Below are 18,228 nucleotides of genomic sequence, written 5' to 3' on the forward strand. Positions count from 1 at the left end.
TGGCTTAATAAGCATAGCGATAGCAACATCTTGTTAAAAGAAACCCTCGGAAACTTCTGGTCTCTCACCTGGTTGGTAATTCTCAGAAAAGATGAAGCAACACTACAAAATGTAGTTTTTCTTATGTGGAGTGCTTACTCTCACACAGGACATTTATCAAAGTATTGTTTTATAGGTAACTTGTCCCTCCTTTAAGATAAAGGAAATAAATTATATACATATTTATTGACATTTAGGTATGCTTTCTTGGTCATAAGTTTGTAATATTTTGATTAGGTTATTTTATTTATTTAGGTAGTCTGGATTCAAACATTATTGTTCTGAGAGTAATAAATGATAGCATTCTTTTTAAGTTACAGACAATACTTGAGTAGAAGAGTTCAGACAACTCTCCACAGCATAGGAAGAGGCTACACATATAATACCACCACTCCTAAGGAAAAACTTCCAGTACATAGTTCTGCTGACTGATACACTGACACACTCCAGTAAAATGCTGTGAAGCAGTTACTGCCTTGCTTTAGAGGCCAACCCAGACTACAGACTGCAATGGAAAAAAAAAAAAAAAATAAAAATAAAAATAAAAATAAAAATGAAGCTGCTACTTTGAAAGAGAACTTCCAATCATAACTTCCTTTCTAGGGCTCAATTTTATAAGAATATTGCAAGAAAAGACTTCTGTACACCTCTGAAATCTGCTTATAAAGCATAAAAAACTGTACCCTGCAACAATCAAGGAAACAGAGGTTAAAATCTGCCTGCTGTGAAGTTTCCATGCATTCTGTCAATACTTTCATGCTTACACACAGGACAGTCAAAAACTAGAGGAAATCTGTCTAAGTTTAAAAACCTCCAAAGAAATAAAATGGAAAAAAGCAGAGGTGGAGAATTCTGAGAAAGAGAAACAGAGACATCCAGTTTGGCTTCGGATACAAAGGGACCTTTCTAACATCCTAACACGTAGTTTCCTAGGGAATACAATGTCAGTATTGCTCTCTCTCTCTCCAGAGAAGGCATTCAGTCAGGAAACCTATTAAATATAAAAAACAAGTCTTATAATTGAGGGTATGCTTATGTAAGATAATAAATATTTTTAAGTTATTGTAAGTAGAATTATCATTCTTTCTGAAACAAAAGGTCTGTCAAGGACTCTATTATATTGACAAGGAACTGTGTTAAGGATATTGATTTTATCTGGAAAAGCACTTGCAAGAGAACACAGAAACAAGAAGGGGAAGTTGTTTTTTTTTTAATAATTTTATTTTTTTTATTTTCAGTGCAGTTGTAAATAGGCTGAATACTGGAGTTGGAAAAAGAAGTGCTTTAGATAGTTGCTGAAATAGCAACAGACATTATGCATCAGAACTTCCTGGGAAGGAACAACCAGTGTTTCACTGACTTTTATGCTGTGCTGATTTACACCAAGTACACCCTGCACAGCACTGGTCACATGGAAGAGCAGATGGGAGGAGAAAGGAAGGAAAACAAATTATTTTTATTTGTATTTAATAAAATTTGGCCTACAGGCTTTATGTGACTCAGTACTGAACATCTGGGATTGATCATAGGATCACAAACTGGAAAGCAATGATCTGGCTTCTCGAAATACACACTTTCAGTTCCTGTTTCATAACTTCATTTTTTTAAATTATAAAGTTCAACAGCCATTTTAAGTCTTCTTAATACTTCCAGCCTCAGTAATTTTAGCTACTTTTTTCACATCATGTTATCAGACAATTAAGTCTTTTTTAATTTTGGAGTGGCAGTAGTTTTGGGGATAGCCCTCTGTACATACACTCACACTATTAGTTCATCATTTTTTACTTTCAAAAATTTTATGAGACAATGGTAGTCTTGCAACTCCAATTTTTATCAGTTCTATTCCTCGCAAGCATCATGGGAGAGGCCCAACATGTAATGCAAGATGCAGCACTGATGAACTACATCGACCGGCGTATCCTATCTTTGGAGGTATGTGCTATCTGTATCAATCAGTAATACTGCCTAACTCCAGGTTAGGAAATGCATGCATGTTCCCCTGTGTGTGTGAATACTGAATAATTTGTATGCTAATCAGCATCAGGAAGATTAGTTTCCAGCTTTTTCAAATAACTACAGTTAAGTAAAAACTGAAGCTAAACTTTTAACTATAGTGATTCCTGACTGCCACATTCTTACTTAATGTAGGGGTACCCTTTCATAACGTTATGTGTTATTGCTATCACTTGTATTTTATTATACCATCAGTGAGATTTAGGTAAGTGTTTAAAGTACAGTCACAGTCCATCCAAGGGAACAGTATAACCATATTGTCACCAGTAGAATTTTTGCCAAGTAGTAACAAGGAGATAGAAAAAAAACACAGGATAAGTTCCTATATACAGATGAACCTAACCAAAAGAGTCATTTAAAACACTTTGTGTAACCTAGCAGTGTAATTAGGATCTGCACTTTAATTAGGAGTTGAAATAATCCCCTCACAGCTGGGAGACTGAAACAGATATTTGCTTTCAATTATATAGAAGGAGCAGTTCCTGATAACATCTGCAGTAGTATAAATCTTTCATATATAGCTAAATCTAAATTCACTTGCCCTTGCAGTATTCTTATTTATTTAGAAATACAGCCAAGAATTTGACAAAAAAAAACAACAAAAAAAAACCTCAGATGTCAGAATCTACATCTTCCAAAAGCCACACTATGTATTAGAGGTGTGCTCTCTGATTACAAGTAATCGGAGAGCATGTGTCCTTACATCCCTGGCTATTTCTATTCTCCCTGTACATACACAGCAACAGACCACTGATTTCAAATAGATGGGGGGATTGCAAAGAAGAGACTAGCATGACTTCTAGAGTAATGATGAATGAAGTTGTAGTCTATACAGAATATATGTGCATATCTATATATTTTCTTCTGTGTTTTAACTCAAGAACCGACTGGACAAATGTAACCAAGACATACTGGATTATGTTGAAGAATTCCGAGACTTTTCACAGATGGTGCTGTCACGCCTGGCAGGACTGAACAATTATGAGACTGAGGTTAAAAGTGAAGTAGAGAATTTGCTGACAAGAGTTGAACGAGCACAAAGGGACATTGACTATTTTGGATCTGTCACAGACTCTAATACATGTGTAGAAGTAGGTGAAGACCTGGTGAAACAGCAGCTATTAGAAGCAGAAGAAGAAAAAAGGAAACTTAAACTCGTGCTTAATGCAAGTAAGAGCAGTTCACTTTTCAGAACTTTGATCTAATCAAGCCAGTTCCTCAGCCAATGCATGTATGCTGATACAGGGATAACAGATTTTCACGTTATGTGAATACAACAGATAATCACATGGTTTTGGGTCTTTTTTGATTTTTTTTTTTTCCTTTTCTTACATGTTCATCTTTGAAATATAGATAGATATGGGAGGAGTAGGTAAGGAAGTACAATTCAAATACTTATTTTTCAAATACTCTACAGCATAGCAAATCCATCCTTTGGAAGTTGCTTTTTATTATAAGATGTAAACTTATAATAATAAAAAATACTCTGAAGGTATGATGTTCTTACAAAGACCCCGAAGAATTGCTGGTGCATTTCAGAGTACAGCAGCTGTACCAGGGAATTAATGGTAGTGTTATTTGGAGTGGCCAAGGGTAAAAGCTTTGAGAGTAAACTCACAGCTTCATAAAACCTAACTCAATACTACAATACTACATTTTCCTTCTATTTTACTGCCCTCTTCTGTTATTCTTTTCTCCCTCTCCCCACTAAGTACTTTATCAAGAGAACACACTGGCTTAGCTATGAGCAAAGCTCCCCTTTAATTTGAAAATGAAGTGTTAAGGTATCTAGTATGAAGAATAGATACAACCTATAACTTTTTCCAAACAAACTAAATTTTATAAAATTAAAAAAATATATAAGAAAAATAAACTGCTCTTTTAAACAGCTAGGTGAAAGACCTTTTACATCCTCAATTATACAAATCCACTAATTTCAACAGAATTGAATTGACTTAATTTTACAAATAAGTTGGCTATTCGTTCCTTCAGCTTTTCCAGCGACAGGGTATTAAAGCAGATTGTTAAAGTGACCACCTATTCTGCTTCTAAGCTCTACTACTACACTGTGTTTGAAAGCACTGAATATCAAGGTCTTTCTTTTCATATATAGTCTTTTTTAATGCATAGTCTTTATTTATTTATATTTAATACAAGCTTTTTTTGAGAGAGAGGCAGAAAGTTTCAGAGAATTTTAAACTGCCTGTGAAAGACACTTGAAAATTTATTTTTCTTAGAGTCAACAAGGGGACTTTCTTCTTTTTGAAAGTTATTACTTTTAATTTTCTTGTAGCAGTGCATAGCAACTTTATTTCTGTCAACACCAGTCAGATGCTTGCCCCATCAAAGTCTATGAGAAACTAATCATCACATGGATGTTACAGTACTTAGAAGCAAGGCACTCTTAACCTGACCAAACAGTAACTCTGCCTCTGTGCTATGATACATTGCCAAGAAATTATGATTAATGTTTTTTCCTGCAGCAATTCCAGGACTGGCAATGAATTTTATCTATAATTTTAATTTTTATTTATTTCAAGTGCAACATTATTACTGGTATAGATTTAAGCTTATACACACTTGAGAAGAAAAGAAAACAGTAGAATCTTTTTTTTTTTTTTTTTTAAACATTCAGTAGTTGAGAGCTCATCCTGCTTTGGGCGGAAAATATCTTCTGCATATTATGGGACACAACAAAAAATCGTGGGCTTTGAATGTATCAGTGGAGAAAGTGGAAGAGCTTTCGTATTCTTCCTGCTTGTCATGAATGAGCAGAAAGTATAGTTTCTCATTCTTCCTGTAAGCTGTTACAGGACAGCTAATAGCTTTTCTCAAGGAGAGACTCTTCACAGATCTCAGATAGGAATCTGGCCATATGGCATATTTCTGCAGATGAGATGCTACTAATGCTCACTAGCTATCTTTACTCAAGGATTTCAGTTGTTTGTTTGTTTTTAATCTATCTGATCAATAAATGTTAGTTTCAGCAAAGCTGATGTAGCTTGCTCAAGGAAGCTGCATCCAGAGTAAGGATTTCTAACAAAGAGGCCAGGCTGTAGCAGCAATATTCAAATGCTTTGGTAGAGAATACCAACACACACAAATGACATAAAGGTTGCTTTCTAAAGGCAATTGGAATCTTGCCACTGACTTCAATAGGTTCATATACAGCCAATAAGGGAGACTGGTTTTGCTTTCTCCATTTCATCTACTGCCAGAATTTCCTGCCTTAGGGCTTTGTTTGTTCTGTTTACTAAAATGGCTGCACTTCATTAAAGGCAATTCTTTAAACTTCAAATAGTGTCTCTTGTAATTTATGAGTGCCTGTGGTAAACAAGCTTGTTAATATGCTTTGCAGTAAAGTTCTTCCTGGAAAGGATGGTACCCAGTAAAAATCTTACAGTCTAAATACCCAAGTCTTCACAAGCTTCATCTGTGCAGAGGGCATACAAAGCATAACAAAGCCATAAATATGACCTGTTTGCTGCTGGTGCCAGAATTATACCTACAGTGAGCTCCTAGTGTAAGAATCAATAACACAGACATCATACCTGTTCATTTAAATAACACATTAAAAAGTCAGTAATTTACATACATTAATCTATATATTTGTATTAGTTTTTGTGCTTTGTGTGTTTGGAAGGGGAAAGGGAAGAAAACACAGTTTTGGCTTTATGATGTTCTGGTCTCATTTGTCTTCTGATTGTAAATGAAAAAAAGAGGAAAAAAGCAATACTGAAAAAAATTATACACAATGTATCAGGAAAATGGGTTTTAGTCTATATATCTTCAATAAGAGATAAATTTGATGATTTTACTGTACTAGTCCAACAAGTCACCTCTTTGAGAGTCGTAATTATAGCTCTGTAAAAGAACAGATAGAAATAATCAGGGAATCACTAGCTGTGCTGTTGGCCTCCTGTCAGGTACATGACTAGAATCTCTTTTGGATAACACCGGTCTTACAGAGCAGAAAGCAACACAGTATGTGTTTACGAAGATCTTCGATTTCCTTAGTAGGAAGTGCCAAATAAATCATATAAAATTAACTTAAACTTTACTTGATAAAGCTACACTGCTGACCTTTACTGACATATTCACCTTGGCCTTATAGTTGGATTAGAAGGAAACTAAGAAAGGGAGCTAAAAAAAATCAGATATTCTAACATTTTTTTGTTGTCTTTGGGTGTTTCCTTACAGGTTGCGACCACATGCTTGCAGGTGTAAAGTCCCTAAAGGTAGTTAAGAAGACGGGAGATAAGCATGGCTCTTGGACGAAAGATCCTGGCAAAAAGCATACAAAGATTTATTTATTAAATAGTTCAGTGAATAATGTTATTTTTGAATTCACAAATATCATGACATTCATGGAAAGCAATCATACACTAAAAGCTCGCAGAATCACCCTGCCATTCCCTTGGGAAGGAACTGGCCACGTCATATACCAGGGTTTCCTGTTCTATCACAGACATGGCTCCTTAAATGAGATAATTAAATTCAACATCCAGAAAAGAAATATAGCTGATCAAATGGTCCTGCCAGGGGCTGGAAGGATTCCTGCCTATCAGCTTTCTCCATCTACAAAAATAGATCTTGCCATTGATGAGCAAGGGCTCTGGGCAATCCACTCAGAACCAGAGACTGGAGGCAACATTGTTGTTACTAAAATCAACCACGTAACCATGTCAGTGGAACACACCTGGGACACATCATGCAGTAGCAAGGATGCTGAAGCAGCTTTCATGGCATGCAACACACTCTATGTTGTGTACAACTTTCCTAGTGGAGGCACCTCACGCATACAGTGTGTTTATGATGTTTTGGGTGCTGTAAATACATACGAAATACCAGCACTGCATTTTCCAAAACGTCAGGGTAGCCATTCCACTGTACATTATGATCCTAAAGAAAAGCAGCTCCTTGCCTGGGGTGATGGATCCCAGATCATTTACAAGCTTCACACCACGCAAAAAGTTTAGATCCTTTAGCTGCCTCTGGAATGCACTTGACAGTTAGCAGTCCCATGGCAACATGGTCTTCACTATGCATTAAAAACACATTACTTCCTTCTGCTACAACCTATTCACATAAATTAAGGCTAACATATGCCAGTGATCTTAAAGTAATGTCCATTTAAGATTTTGTTAAGACCCTATTAGGAATTACATGATGACTTATCATCATACGCATAAAATACACACAAAGTAGTCTTAAAAGACTAACGTTCAAAAAAAAAAAAAAAAAAAAAAAGGAGCTTGACATGTTCTCTCCCAACCAAAACTATACTTTCTGCTTCAGTGGCATGGAAATCAGCTGAGAAGTCCTTTCCATCCAACACACATTATCTGACAACCTTCACCCTAGCTCACTGCATAAAGCCTTGTTGTAAGCCCTGTAAAAGTTGTATGCTTCCGGAGAAGCTATCTACAGATTTAACAGCAGAAGTTTATTATATCACAAAGCAAAGGAGCATACATCCTCACCAACATTTGGTTTATATTAAACATATACTTCTTGCCTAATACATTAAGGCTATTCCTAATCACTGACCTAGTCTATATCCACCAAAACTCTACATTTTTGTTATCTGTATAGCCACACAGTCCATTTTTGTTACTGGTAACACATAAATGGCAATATCTAGCTGCAACTATTCGGCTTCAATTTGCCACTTTTTTTTTTTTCTCCAGCATATCACCACTTGTAAGAGTGAATGTTCCTAAATGATGCATTCTATGCCATACAAGGTTTAACAGTTTTTACATAGGACTCCAATTGTTTCATATTAATCCACTCTTAGTATCTAGTTGTGAGGCATTTTCTCAGTGCTTCCAATCACTTCTATTACTCATAGCTAAATATTTTGTAACCTATTTGACTCCAGCCAGTAACTGTACAGAAAACACATCCCAGATGAGCACTGTAGTGCAGATGAGGGCATGCCACTGCTCAGTCCTAGTTTTGCAAATAACAGAAACTCCAGGGAAATGCAACATGATTTGTTTCAAAAGTATTAAAAATAAAAAAAATTAAAAAAAAAAAGAAAAGAAAAAGAACAAAAGTAACACACTAGACACTTATGAAATACAGGTTTTGGCTTTGGTTCTTTGGTTTTTGAGTTTTAATGATGGTAGTATTTCTGTTTACTTATGAAGAAGAGCAGTGCTTGAAAAGCAATCCTCAGCTGTTTCTACAGAAAATCCATTTTGTTCTTTTCACCAAAAAAGAGCTGTTGTTTAGTTTAAAAATAGCTTCCACAGAACAACAAACATCAGGGAATGATTTTGTAAAGGAGTTCCAGAATACAACTAAAAACATATGGACTGATGAGTTGCAACAATGCTGGTCTGATTTTTGCAGAAGTAATTATATCATTCTAAACAGCCTTAATAACTACAGCATTACTTCCATGTCACGGAGGCCACAAGAAGCACAGTTAAAGACATTCTGGGGCTGAGAGTAAGGAGGACTGTCACTTGCTGCATGATCATGGGTGAAAGGCAGATTAGACAGTTTGGCCTTTTCCTCATCTGTAAAATTACACACACAGAAAAACATATTAACCACCTCTGCAATGCTTTGAGATCCTTACTGCAAAAGGACATGTAATCTTCACTTAAGAAATAAAGGCTTTTTGACATAAATATGGATTAAGCTTGTGTAGTGGGTTTACGTGGCAAGGTTTTGGTAGCAGGGGGCCATAGGGGTGGTTTCTGTGAGAAGGATCTAGAAGCTGCCCCATGTTTGGGAAGGGCCCCATTGTTTTCCAGATCTTAGCCAATAAGCGATGTTGTTTTGCGCCTCTGTGAGAGCATATTTAAGACAGGAAAAAAACGCTGCGCCACACTGCAGCTGGGAGAGTGAGAGGAGTGAGGAACGGCACCAAGGTCAGTGTAGAAGGAGGGCAAGAGGTGCTCCAGGCGCCGGAGCAGAAGCCCCCTGCAGCCTGTGGTGAGGACCATGGTGAAGCAGGATGTCCCCCTGCAGCCCATGGAGTACCACGGTGGAGCAGGGTTCCACACTGCAGCCCGTGGAGGAGACCACGGTGGAGCAGGTGGCCCTGCACCGATGGAGGCTGCCGCCTGTGGAAGACCCCTGCCGGAGCAGATTCAGGGCCAGACCTGTAGCCTGTGGAGACGAGCCCACGCAGGAGCAGGTGACCTGGCAGGAGCTGCTGCCCGTGGGGGAGCCAGGTTGGAGCAGTTTGCTCCTGAGGGATGGACCCCGTGGTACGGACCCATATCTGGAGCAGCTCTGGAAGAGCTGCTGCTTGTGGGAAGCCCATGCCGGATCAGTTCATCAAGGACTGCATCCCATGGGAGGGACCCCACAGCACAGGGGACGAGAGTGACTGAGAAGGAGCAGCAGAGAAGAAGTGCTGTAGACTGACCATAACCCCCATTCCCCCGTTCCCCTGCGCTGCTCGGGGGGAGGAGGTAGAAGAAGGTGGATGGGAGGGAAGGTGCTTTTGGTTTCTTTCCTTTGTTTCTCACTTCTCTCGCTTGTTAGTAATAGGCAATAAATCTTACTATCTCCTTATGCTGAGTCTGTTTTGCCCATTACAATAATTACTGAGTGATTTTCTTGTCCTTATCTCAACTTTTGAGACCTTTTCACATATTTTCTCCCCAGTCCTCTTTGAGGAGGGGGAGTGAGAGAGCGGCTGTGGTGGAGCTCGGCTGCCCACTCGAGCGGAACCACGACAGCTTGCTCTTTTAGAAAAGGCTTTCTTGAAGTATGCTATGCTCCACACTATTACACAGCAGAGAAAGCCTCCATATATCAATAAACAACCATCCTGAGCCCACACAGGGCAGTCTCTGAACCTTGCTGCCTGGGAAATCCAAACTCTGTAATGAATCCACAGAGATCCTAGTTTTGATAAAAACAAAGTCCTGTATGGATGGGCTTCAGTAGGTTATTTTATATTGCATAAAATAAAGAAGATTGAAAAAAGGAAAAAGAAAACCTAAAAAAATAAACTAATAAAGTTCTCACAAATCTCAAAATTGCCATTCAGTTACAAGAAGGAGCAAGGTTTCAAGCCTTCTAGTATGAGAAATATACATGAACAATAAAACAATTTGAAGAGCTGAAATTCCTAGATGTTAATCCTGATATTATTTTGTTGGCTAACAATTTCTGTGCAATCAGAAGGCGACATTACTAAATTAGCCTGTCTCAACTGTTTTTAAGCCCTTTCATGACAAAGGCCCCCACAAACTTCCCAGGCAATTTCCTCCATCAGTTCACAAGCCAGCCACTGGAAATTTCTTCCTAAGGCATAACTTTAGCTTTTCTTGCTGCAATGCATCCCCATTATTTTTTGTCATGTCCAAAATAAGAATACAGGAGCAGTCTTTTTTAAACAGAGAGTTATAAAATCCAATAGCCGATTTGAAAGATGTACCCAGAAAAAGGAACATAAGAACACTAAGTTTATAACTCTGCTTATAATGATTCACGCCAGAGAGACTGTCTTTGTGTCAGTATCACTGAAGACTTTTCTTTCATGAATTTGCCCAATTGCTTCTTATTTTAAAGTCCCAGTCTTACATTGCCTCCTCTATGACTGCCCATTTACCACAACAGAAGATTAGAAGACAAAGCATCAATGTAATTTCCTGTGGGTATATTCAATTTGAAAAAGTGATACCGTGTCATGTGGATGGATGGCTCTCCTGTAAGAGTCACAGAGATTTTCTTTGGCTTTATGCTCACACTGTATTTTTCCAAAAGCAATTTTAATGTGTCTGCAAGATGTATGCTGATTTAATGCCAGCTTTCCAGTGCCACATCTGCAGTTGGTAGAAACAGCCTCAACAGAAGAGGTTTTTAAGAATAAGTGCAAAATCTGATTTAAAGCCCTAGCTCTTCTCCACATGGACCCAAGAAATGCCAGGAGCCATCTACAATCAGATACTTCAATCTTAGAGGCAATCATTTCTGAACTATGTTCAGACCATGCATTACTGTGAAAAAAGTGTTATCTCCTATAAAGATCTCAAAAAGTTTTTCATTTCAGAAATCATTTTTAGCACAAGCAGTTTTGCCGAATACTATGAATTTCTTGTTTTGACCACCATTCTAGAAGCTAGTCATCACAACCAGGAGAGGAAAAGAATGCAGGATAAATGACAGCAATAAAGTTAATGCGCATAGCTCTAATTTTGCAGGTTTACAGTTTAAGTTTCAGTAGACAAACTCAAAAACCCTCCAAACTAGCCCACATACTTTTCTTCTCATGACATTAACATTATAAGAAAAAAATAGCATAATCAACATGCAAGGAGAAGAACATAACTGCATTCCTGGTCAGTCCAATCAACAAAAATGTATTAAAGTTTCAACTAATATATCAATCATTTCCCCAAAGTACTAATACCATCTTAAAAAAGATATTTTAATATATTTTTTCTTATGAAACTTGTACTAAAAACAACGTGTTTTTTTTTTAATTTCTAAAATCAATAGGCATAAAAGATGAATATTTGTTCTAAGCAAATTTTAAGTTCATTGTCAATGGCATCATATACTTGCATGTTCCAACATGTATAGGTCCACGCATATAAATAGGAAAAAAACAAGGGCACACAGCCACACAAGCATGAAACAATTTATCTACACCATAGCAGTTTTGCACACGAAATCAGAACCACAAAATTTTGCATCCTAGGCTTATTTCATGACCTGAATCAATGCACTTTCTGTTTTCTCTTTTAAAACAAAAACATTTGAGCTTTCCCCATTGACAACCATCCAGCTACTCCTACGACATAACCCTCCAGAGGTTTCTCAGACACAGCATAGCACTGAAATCCCAGGAGCACAGTTAAGCTGCAGTTGATTTTGCAAGCTACAGTTTTAGTGACTCCCTCTAACAGAGATGTAAAGCAAGGAAGGAGCTGCTTAACATATTTTTCCAGCTAAAGCAAACTTTTTGGCTACACAGTTATGCAAATTTAATTTAAAAATTGCTGCTACAGTATCTGTCTGATGTTACTCACTAAATTAAACACTATTAGTATTATTATTCATTTAAAAAAAGAATATCACAATTTAATTTCACCCTCGTTTGTGCCCATACTAAAAGAATTCTTATTTCCTCAAAAGCCGGTCAAACAACAACATCAGGTGAGTGACTGTCCAAGAAAAACAATAAGGAATGTTTGCAATTGAGATATGAATACTTTTTGAAAAGGAATGTGATACCATCCTTGGGAACAGAATCCCAGTACCTGGCAGTACACAAGCAAGAAAAAGTAAAAGCTAAATTCCTAACCCTATTCATTCCATTGTTTCAGGGAAACAAGTATTTCCTCTATATATTTATACAAGTGTACTAAATAAAGTCAGCATTTTCAGGCTCTCCATTCATGGTGAACTAGGCTTTAGGCCTGAATGTTATAATTATATTTGCTGGTGGTGGTTTGTTTTTTGTTTGTTTTTTGAAAGGAGCTTAAGAAGTAAGCCTTTTCTGAAAATTGCTAAAAAAAAAAAAAAAAAATTAAAAAAATAAAAAAGAGCATATGACAAGTCTTTACACCAATAAAAAATAAATAAAATAAATTAAATATTTCTCAGGCTGAATATGCAAGTCGCAAACCAAACCTGGATACAGAAGACTACCACCTTAAACAACAGCAACATCAAAAATGCAGTCACTGACATACTAGCAAGTGACTGCGATAGTTACAAGCATGCAATAAAGTCTAGTAACAAAATAAGAGCCGAGCACTTCTGCTAAAATGGATATCACAGCCACAGTAAAGACAACTGACCATAATTATTTCCTGTTCAGAAAAACACTTTTTGGAGAGAGAAACCTCTAACTAGCTATTACCATAACAAGACAAAGAAAGCTCACATTAAGCTCAAAAAAAAAAAATAAAAAAACTATATCACACAATAAAACTTGCAGCTTAACTAAACTTGAAAGTTGAAAATAAAATTGAATTGCAAAGTACCTGAAAAGGCTTGCTAGCTGCCCAAATATCAAGATTAGCAATGCTTATGGGAAAATAAAATAAAATAACTCTACTTTTATTTGAACTTACAAAAACTATAGTAAAACACAGAACAAGTAGCTTCATCTTTTAAACAGAGATGAGCATATTCAGATGCTTATACAGCTGTAATCAGTGTGAAATCACAACAGGATTCAGAGGTAATTTGCAATGAAACACAGGTTTCCTCGTAATCTACCAAAACTCATGCAGCTGTGGCATTACAATCAAGCTAAAAACAATCCTCTTGAGAGGGCTCATGATGGTACACAAATAGTTTCCCCACCAGCTTTAGTTCCAGTCCGGTATAAAGAAATTTGGAGGGTGTGTAGCTTCTACTGTCAAATCCTAGTCTGAGCCCTAATCACCTGGATTAAAATATCCGTGTCTTCTGCCAGAAAAGTATTTTTAAAAGGCATGATTCAAGTAGAACATGTGTAATTTTCTAACTGAAAACATACATGTAGGTAGCTCACGGTAAAGGACTTAATTTGGTTTTATTTGCCTCTAACCTTCGCATTTACAGTGTGACTTTAATATGAGGTAAGATCTATGTATCAGCAGAGACGATTAAATTCCAGACATATACCTTGATTTGGGAGAAGACAGTATGATAACTTGTTTTGGCCATGCAGAAGAAAGGAAAATCTTTATGTAGCTTTTATTTACCAACCAGTGATTATTTACCAACCCCTAGTGATGATTCCCAATTTATATAAGATCTGCTATAAAATCAAATATTCATAATCTTACATTGACTTAGAATCTTGATAACTGGCTTTAAAGTTCATGGACACTATAAAGGAAGCCTAGCAAATGTGTTTTTAGTCATTTTTTCTGCTATGAGACACTCAGTCTCCTATGCTAGTTAATTTTAAAAATAAAAACATAGGAAGAGACACTTTTATTGTTATTTCTAAAATCCTGTGAAAACATAGTGACCGAGAGGTAGGTGGACATCTTTCAATTAGGCATGCTGCTCAAAGCCAGGACAGAGAAGAGATGCATTAGCAGTTTAGAACTGCTAAAAAAAACTACGGTCTTGGAGAGACAGAACATGTTTTTAAGTGCTAGGTCAAGTTTCAGAAAACCAAAAGGTTATCTGTGAAGGCAGAGAAAGTAAGAAAGGGAACAGGCATGGGGAAGTGTCCAGAAGTCCGACTCCGTAAAAGGTCAAGAAAGGTTCTTTGACAGGAAACTTTTATTGGGTAGTAACAGACTACATGCCCCCCCGGGGAATCTGTAAAACTAGGAGTTCCCGTTCCGGGTGTCAGTCATGGCCAATTACTTATAATTTCTGAGCTATGCATGCTATGGCACACACATACAGGTTATCAACTCCTGAATCTGAGACAATCATTAGAGATTGGGTCCTGCTGCTTTTTTTTGTAGATGATGATTTGGTTGTGGGGTTGTTGGAGTCCTCTTGCAGTAGATCTTAGTGACTGCTTGCAGGCCAACCTTTAAGATTATTTTAAGATGTGTATCAGCCAAAGATTTTGTTATACGTGACTGACACATTGCCTGATCTTATTTAAATCTCCATGGAAAGTATCATTTATCTTCTCTGTGAAGTCACATTTTAGCAAATACCAGAAAACGCTAACAAAAGGAAGCTGAACAGTAAACCAAGAGCTCTGGCACGTGACTGAGTTACTGCATCTCAGCTGAGTCATGGTAAGTGACCTTGCCTGCCCTTGCAAACATAGAGGTCAGATGAAAGCGGTTTAAGCTAATCTTTACTGCCTGAGAGTTGCAACAAGTTAAATCAGATGCCATGGCTTGCTTCTGCAGCTAAGCAAACAGTATTTTGTTATATCAGACTTACTGAATTGTAAACAAAATACACTGGAGCTGTCTGAGGCTTTTCTCTATAACAAAGATGGCTTCTTGCATCCGTATGTACGATTATAAGAAAAAAGAACTGTGCATTAACAACTGTTAAAGACAGAAGTGATCAAGAGCGTTATCTGGAGAAACAGAGGAGAGAGAACCTTGCCTTGCAGCTCAAAACTTGCAGGTAAGACTAACTTGAAGTTTTCCTGCTGTTATGATCTCTCCTATTTTTGAAGCTAGTGGATTAAAAAATAAATAAAAGCTCAGAAAAATTGCATCTTACTTGACTCAAACCTAAATGCTGGCTAGAAACTTTTGCCAGAATGTCACAGAACAATGGATACATTTTTAGCAGATAAACAGTTTAATAATGTCTTATATAATTGAAAATACTTTCTAGCATGTATTTTTCTACCATTTCTTAACACATAACTTTTCAAACAAATCTAGATAAACACGAAATCCCACAGTGTTCAGAGTTAAGTCTGACTCAAACAAGCCTTGTGGCTCATAATTACCTCAGTATAGAAAATAGAGTAACAGCTTATAGGGTAGACTATTCTCTATCCATAAGCAGACAGTAACTTACGGTAAAAGCTCTGTTTTCCAGACTGCATTAAGAAGGTCTCTCCATGATGGTTACAGCAAACTTGGATGCAGATGTTATAAACAGCTGTCTGTCCAAAACAGCTGCACCTGCCCTCCAATAGTTTTTTTGTTTGTTTGTTTTTGTTTGTTTTTTTTGTTTGTTTGTTTTTTTATTTACTGTGGTAGACTTGTCAACCTACAACCCTCCCCCACCCAGGTCCATAGGGACCTACTAGTATATACCTGGGAGCAGAGAAAGTTAATTCCAAACACTTTCAAGATCACTCGTACTTGTTTTGGAAGCTGAACGCTAGATGGAGCTACGTTCTTGTGGCACCACTGGCTAAACTCAGCTAGTTACAGCTGTCTGACATAATCCCAACTAATTAAATGCTAGCAGCCAGACCAATAGCTTCTTTACAAGTGTTTAAAAACGCTGAACAGAAGTAACAGTACATTTCTGAAAGGGTTTCTAAGAGCTCCATTTGTCCATTAAAGACTTCTGAAATTTAAACAAAAGACTGGAAAACAATTCAGCTAAATAAGCATAGTATTCCCTAGGAAATGTGTCTATATGTTAAGGAATAAAAATAAGTGTATTTCATCTTACCTGGTGAGAGAGAGACATCTGAATGAAGGAAGACTTTTATATTGTATATACTGCTACGGAACTCTTGGTACTCTAAATTGAGAGAGAAAAAATAGTATATTGAGATTTAGTAACAAGTACCTCTACTTGTCCAGATCACAAGAAAATTTCAAGCCTAATTTTATGTAGAAACAAATAAATGCTCATCTGGAATATTTCACTGTAACTCCACCAAATAATGACAGGAAAAGAGGGGGAAAAAAAATCAAATCTTGTCCATTATAAATGAATATATGTTTAAAAAAAGTTTCAGAGGGTAGGAGAAGGCTTTCTACCTAAGGAGACAAAATCGGTAATTTCTGGCAACAAATTTCCCTTGAAGATAAGGCAGGGAAAGCTTTCTAATGAAACATAAAGGATTAGCTGTATGGAGTCAATGGGGAAGCATTCTCTATCCCATGATTACCAGTCTACAGTTTATTTAACAAAATTTACAAGAAAGGAAACCTCTGAGTATTTAAATGGCTTGTTTGTTCATAAACAAGTGATTACACAGTGCTTGCAGCTTTCGGTCCTGCATCATGTTATTTGTACATAATGTTTTAATGCTGGTGTTTCATACAATGTAGTTTATGAATGAGTAAGGTGATTTGGGGAAAGAAGTGAAATTACGCTGGCTAACCTTTACTGTAGTCTTCTTGGACAAAAGCTCAATAAAGGAGGACATGAGATCTCACACATCTCTTGTGAGAATTCTCGAGTAAGTGCTTATAAAAAGTTAGAATTGTTGGGACTGGATTTTACCTACAGTAGATGAAGTTAATTTACTCTTCCTAATAAACAGTGTAATTAAAGCTTTATAAAAACTTTTCAGCAAATATAATGGCAATTTGGATCATAGTGCATGGTAGTTATATCTTATGGACATAAACTGTTTGAGCAACATCTAGGAGGTCACAGATAACTACACCTATTTCAGACACCGAAGAAATGAAAATGGTCAGTAAAGCAGCACCCAGCAGTGCTCTCTTTTGGGGTTCCTAACTTGTTTTTTCTTATTTTTTTTTTCTGAGGATGATCTGTTCTCTCTGAATAAGCTTCATTGTTGTATACGAGAGGCCAAGACTTAACACAATGCTAGCTTTGTGACAGTAATGTGTCTGCACTAGCGCAGAAAAGAAACCACTCTTATTGACGGGGGACTTCTGGAATGGTAATTAGCCAAGAGGCCAGGACAGCTGAGGGAGTGCTTCTGGAACCTGCTGCACTGAGACATGGAATTAACCCACTTCATTGAAAATAACATTGAGCATGATTTAGGACAGACAAGATCAACAAGATCAAGTTAGCCCAAAATACAGCAATATTGCAGAAGTATCCGCACCAAACACAAACAGAACACTGAAATGATTACATGTGAATATCACAGCAGTAGCAGGACACTGGTTTGCGTTCTTTGCTTGCCCTGTGCTGCTTAAGCTCTCTTGCTTCTGCCCTTCACTGCTTATGAAGGGAGTGGCAGTGATTGCACAAACTCTCTGTTCCAGGTCCTTCCCCTTCACAACACCAGGGCAAGGCCACACTCACCTTCCTATGCACTGGCTGGCAGCACTTTTTCCAACAAAACACTGGAGTACAGCATGTGCCAGCATGGGCTTGATAATTACAGGTGTGAACAAGAGAAGAGGTAACAACACTACATGGCCATAAAGGGGTCAATGAGGTCCCAGCTGCTGCTTTCATCATGTGGAAAGTCACCCAGACACATGTTTTAGACCATCAGCAAGGATGGCTGGGGAAAAGAATGAGAAACCAGGTTGGTGTTGAAAAAGTTTCTCAGCTTTGTCTAGTTGGTTCCAAATTCCACTGACCCGTTCCCAAACAGTTTGACACTGCAACCAACAGTAGTAATACTAGTAGTAATACTTTTTCATATCAGCATGAAGGATACAAGTGTTATCAACCATTATAATTTTGACCATTCCTCCACGTGACCTATTTAAGAAGACTACCTCAAAGCTGAGAGGTAGACAAGATAAATTTGAAAGCAAGCCAAATGAATACACAGCCTCTGGATTCTTGCCAATTTTAATTACTCTTTAGCATGTTCAGAGGTGTTTCAAAGGCATTCTACTTCCCATTTTCTCTCTTCCCCAC

The 18,228-nt window shown here is 37.3% G+C and overlaps 2 protein-coding genes and 1 long non-coding RNA gene across 5 annotated transcripts in view; 2 read left to right on the forward strand and 1 right to left on the reverse strand.

Annotated features, from left to right (window-relative positions):
• Positions 1-15,860, reverse strand: part of LOC137857922 (uncharacterized) — a 236,476-nt gene extending 220,616 nt beyond the window's left edge. The window contains exon 1 of one of the 3 annotated variants that reach the window (XR_011097381.1): positions 15,726-15,860. This is a non-coding gene — a long non-coding RNA (uncharacterized lncRNA). The other 2 variants (XR_011097380.1, XR_011097379.1) reach the window with 2 other exon arrangements.
• Positions 1,424-8,349, forward strand: OLFML1 (olfactomedin like 1). Its single transcript, XM_068685102.1, has 3 exons — positions 1,424-1,971; positions 2,934-3,222; positions 6,253-8,349. Exons 1-3 carry the CDS (start codon positions 1,846-1,848, stop codon positions 7,029-7,031), a joined length of 1,194 nt encoding a protein of 397 aa, XP_068541203.1. The 5' UTR covers positions 1,424-1,845; the 3' UTR covers positions 7,032-8,349.
• The window catches only part of PPFIBP2 (PPFIA binding protein 2), a 110,322-nt gene continuing 106,923 nt past the window's right edge, over positions 14,830-18,228 (forward strand). Inside the window, exon 1 of the mRNA XM_068685104.1 lies at positions 14,830-15,078. The gene's annotated coding sequence lies outside the window, so the exon portion shown is untranslated. The remainder of the gene's footprint in view (positions 15,079-18,228) is intronic.

This window comes from Anas acuta, chromosome 5, assembly GCF_963932015.1.
Source record: "Anas acuta chromosome 5, bAnaAcu1.1, whole genome shotgun sequence".
Classification (NCBI taxonomy): domain Eukaryota; kingdom Metazoa; phylum Chordata; class Aves; order Anseriformes; family Anatidae; genus Anas; species Anas acuta.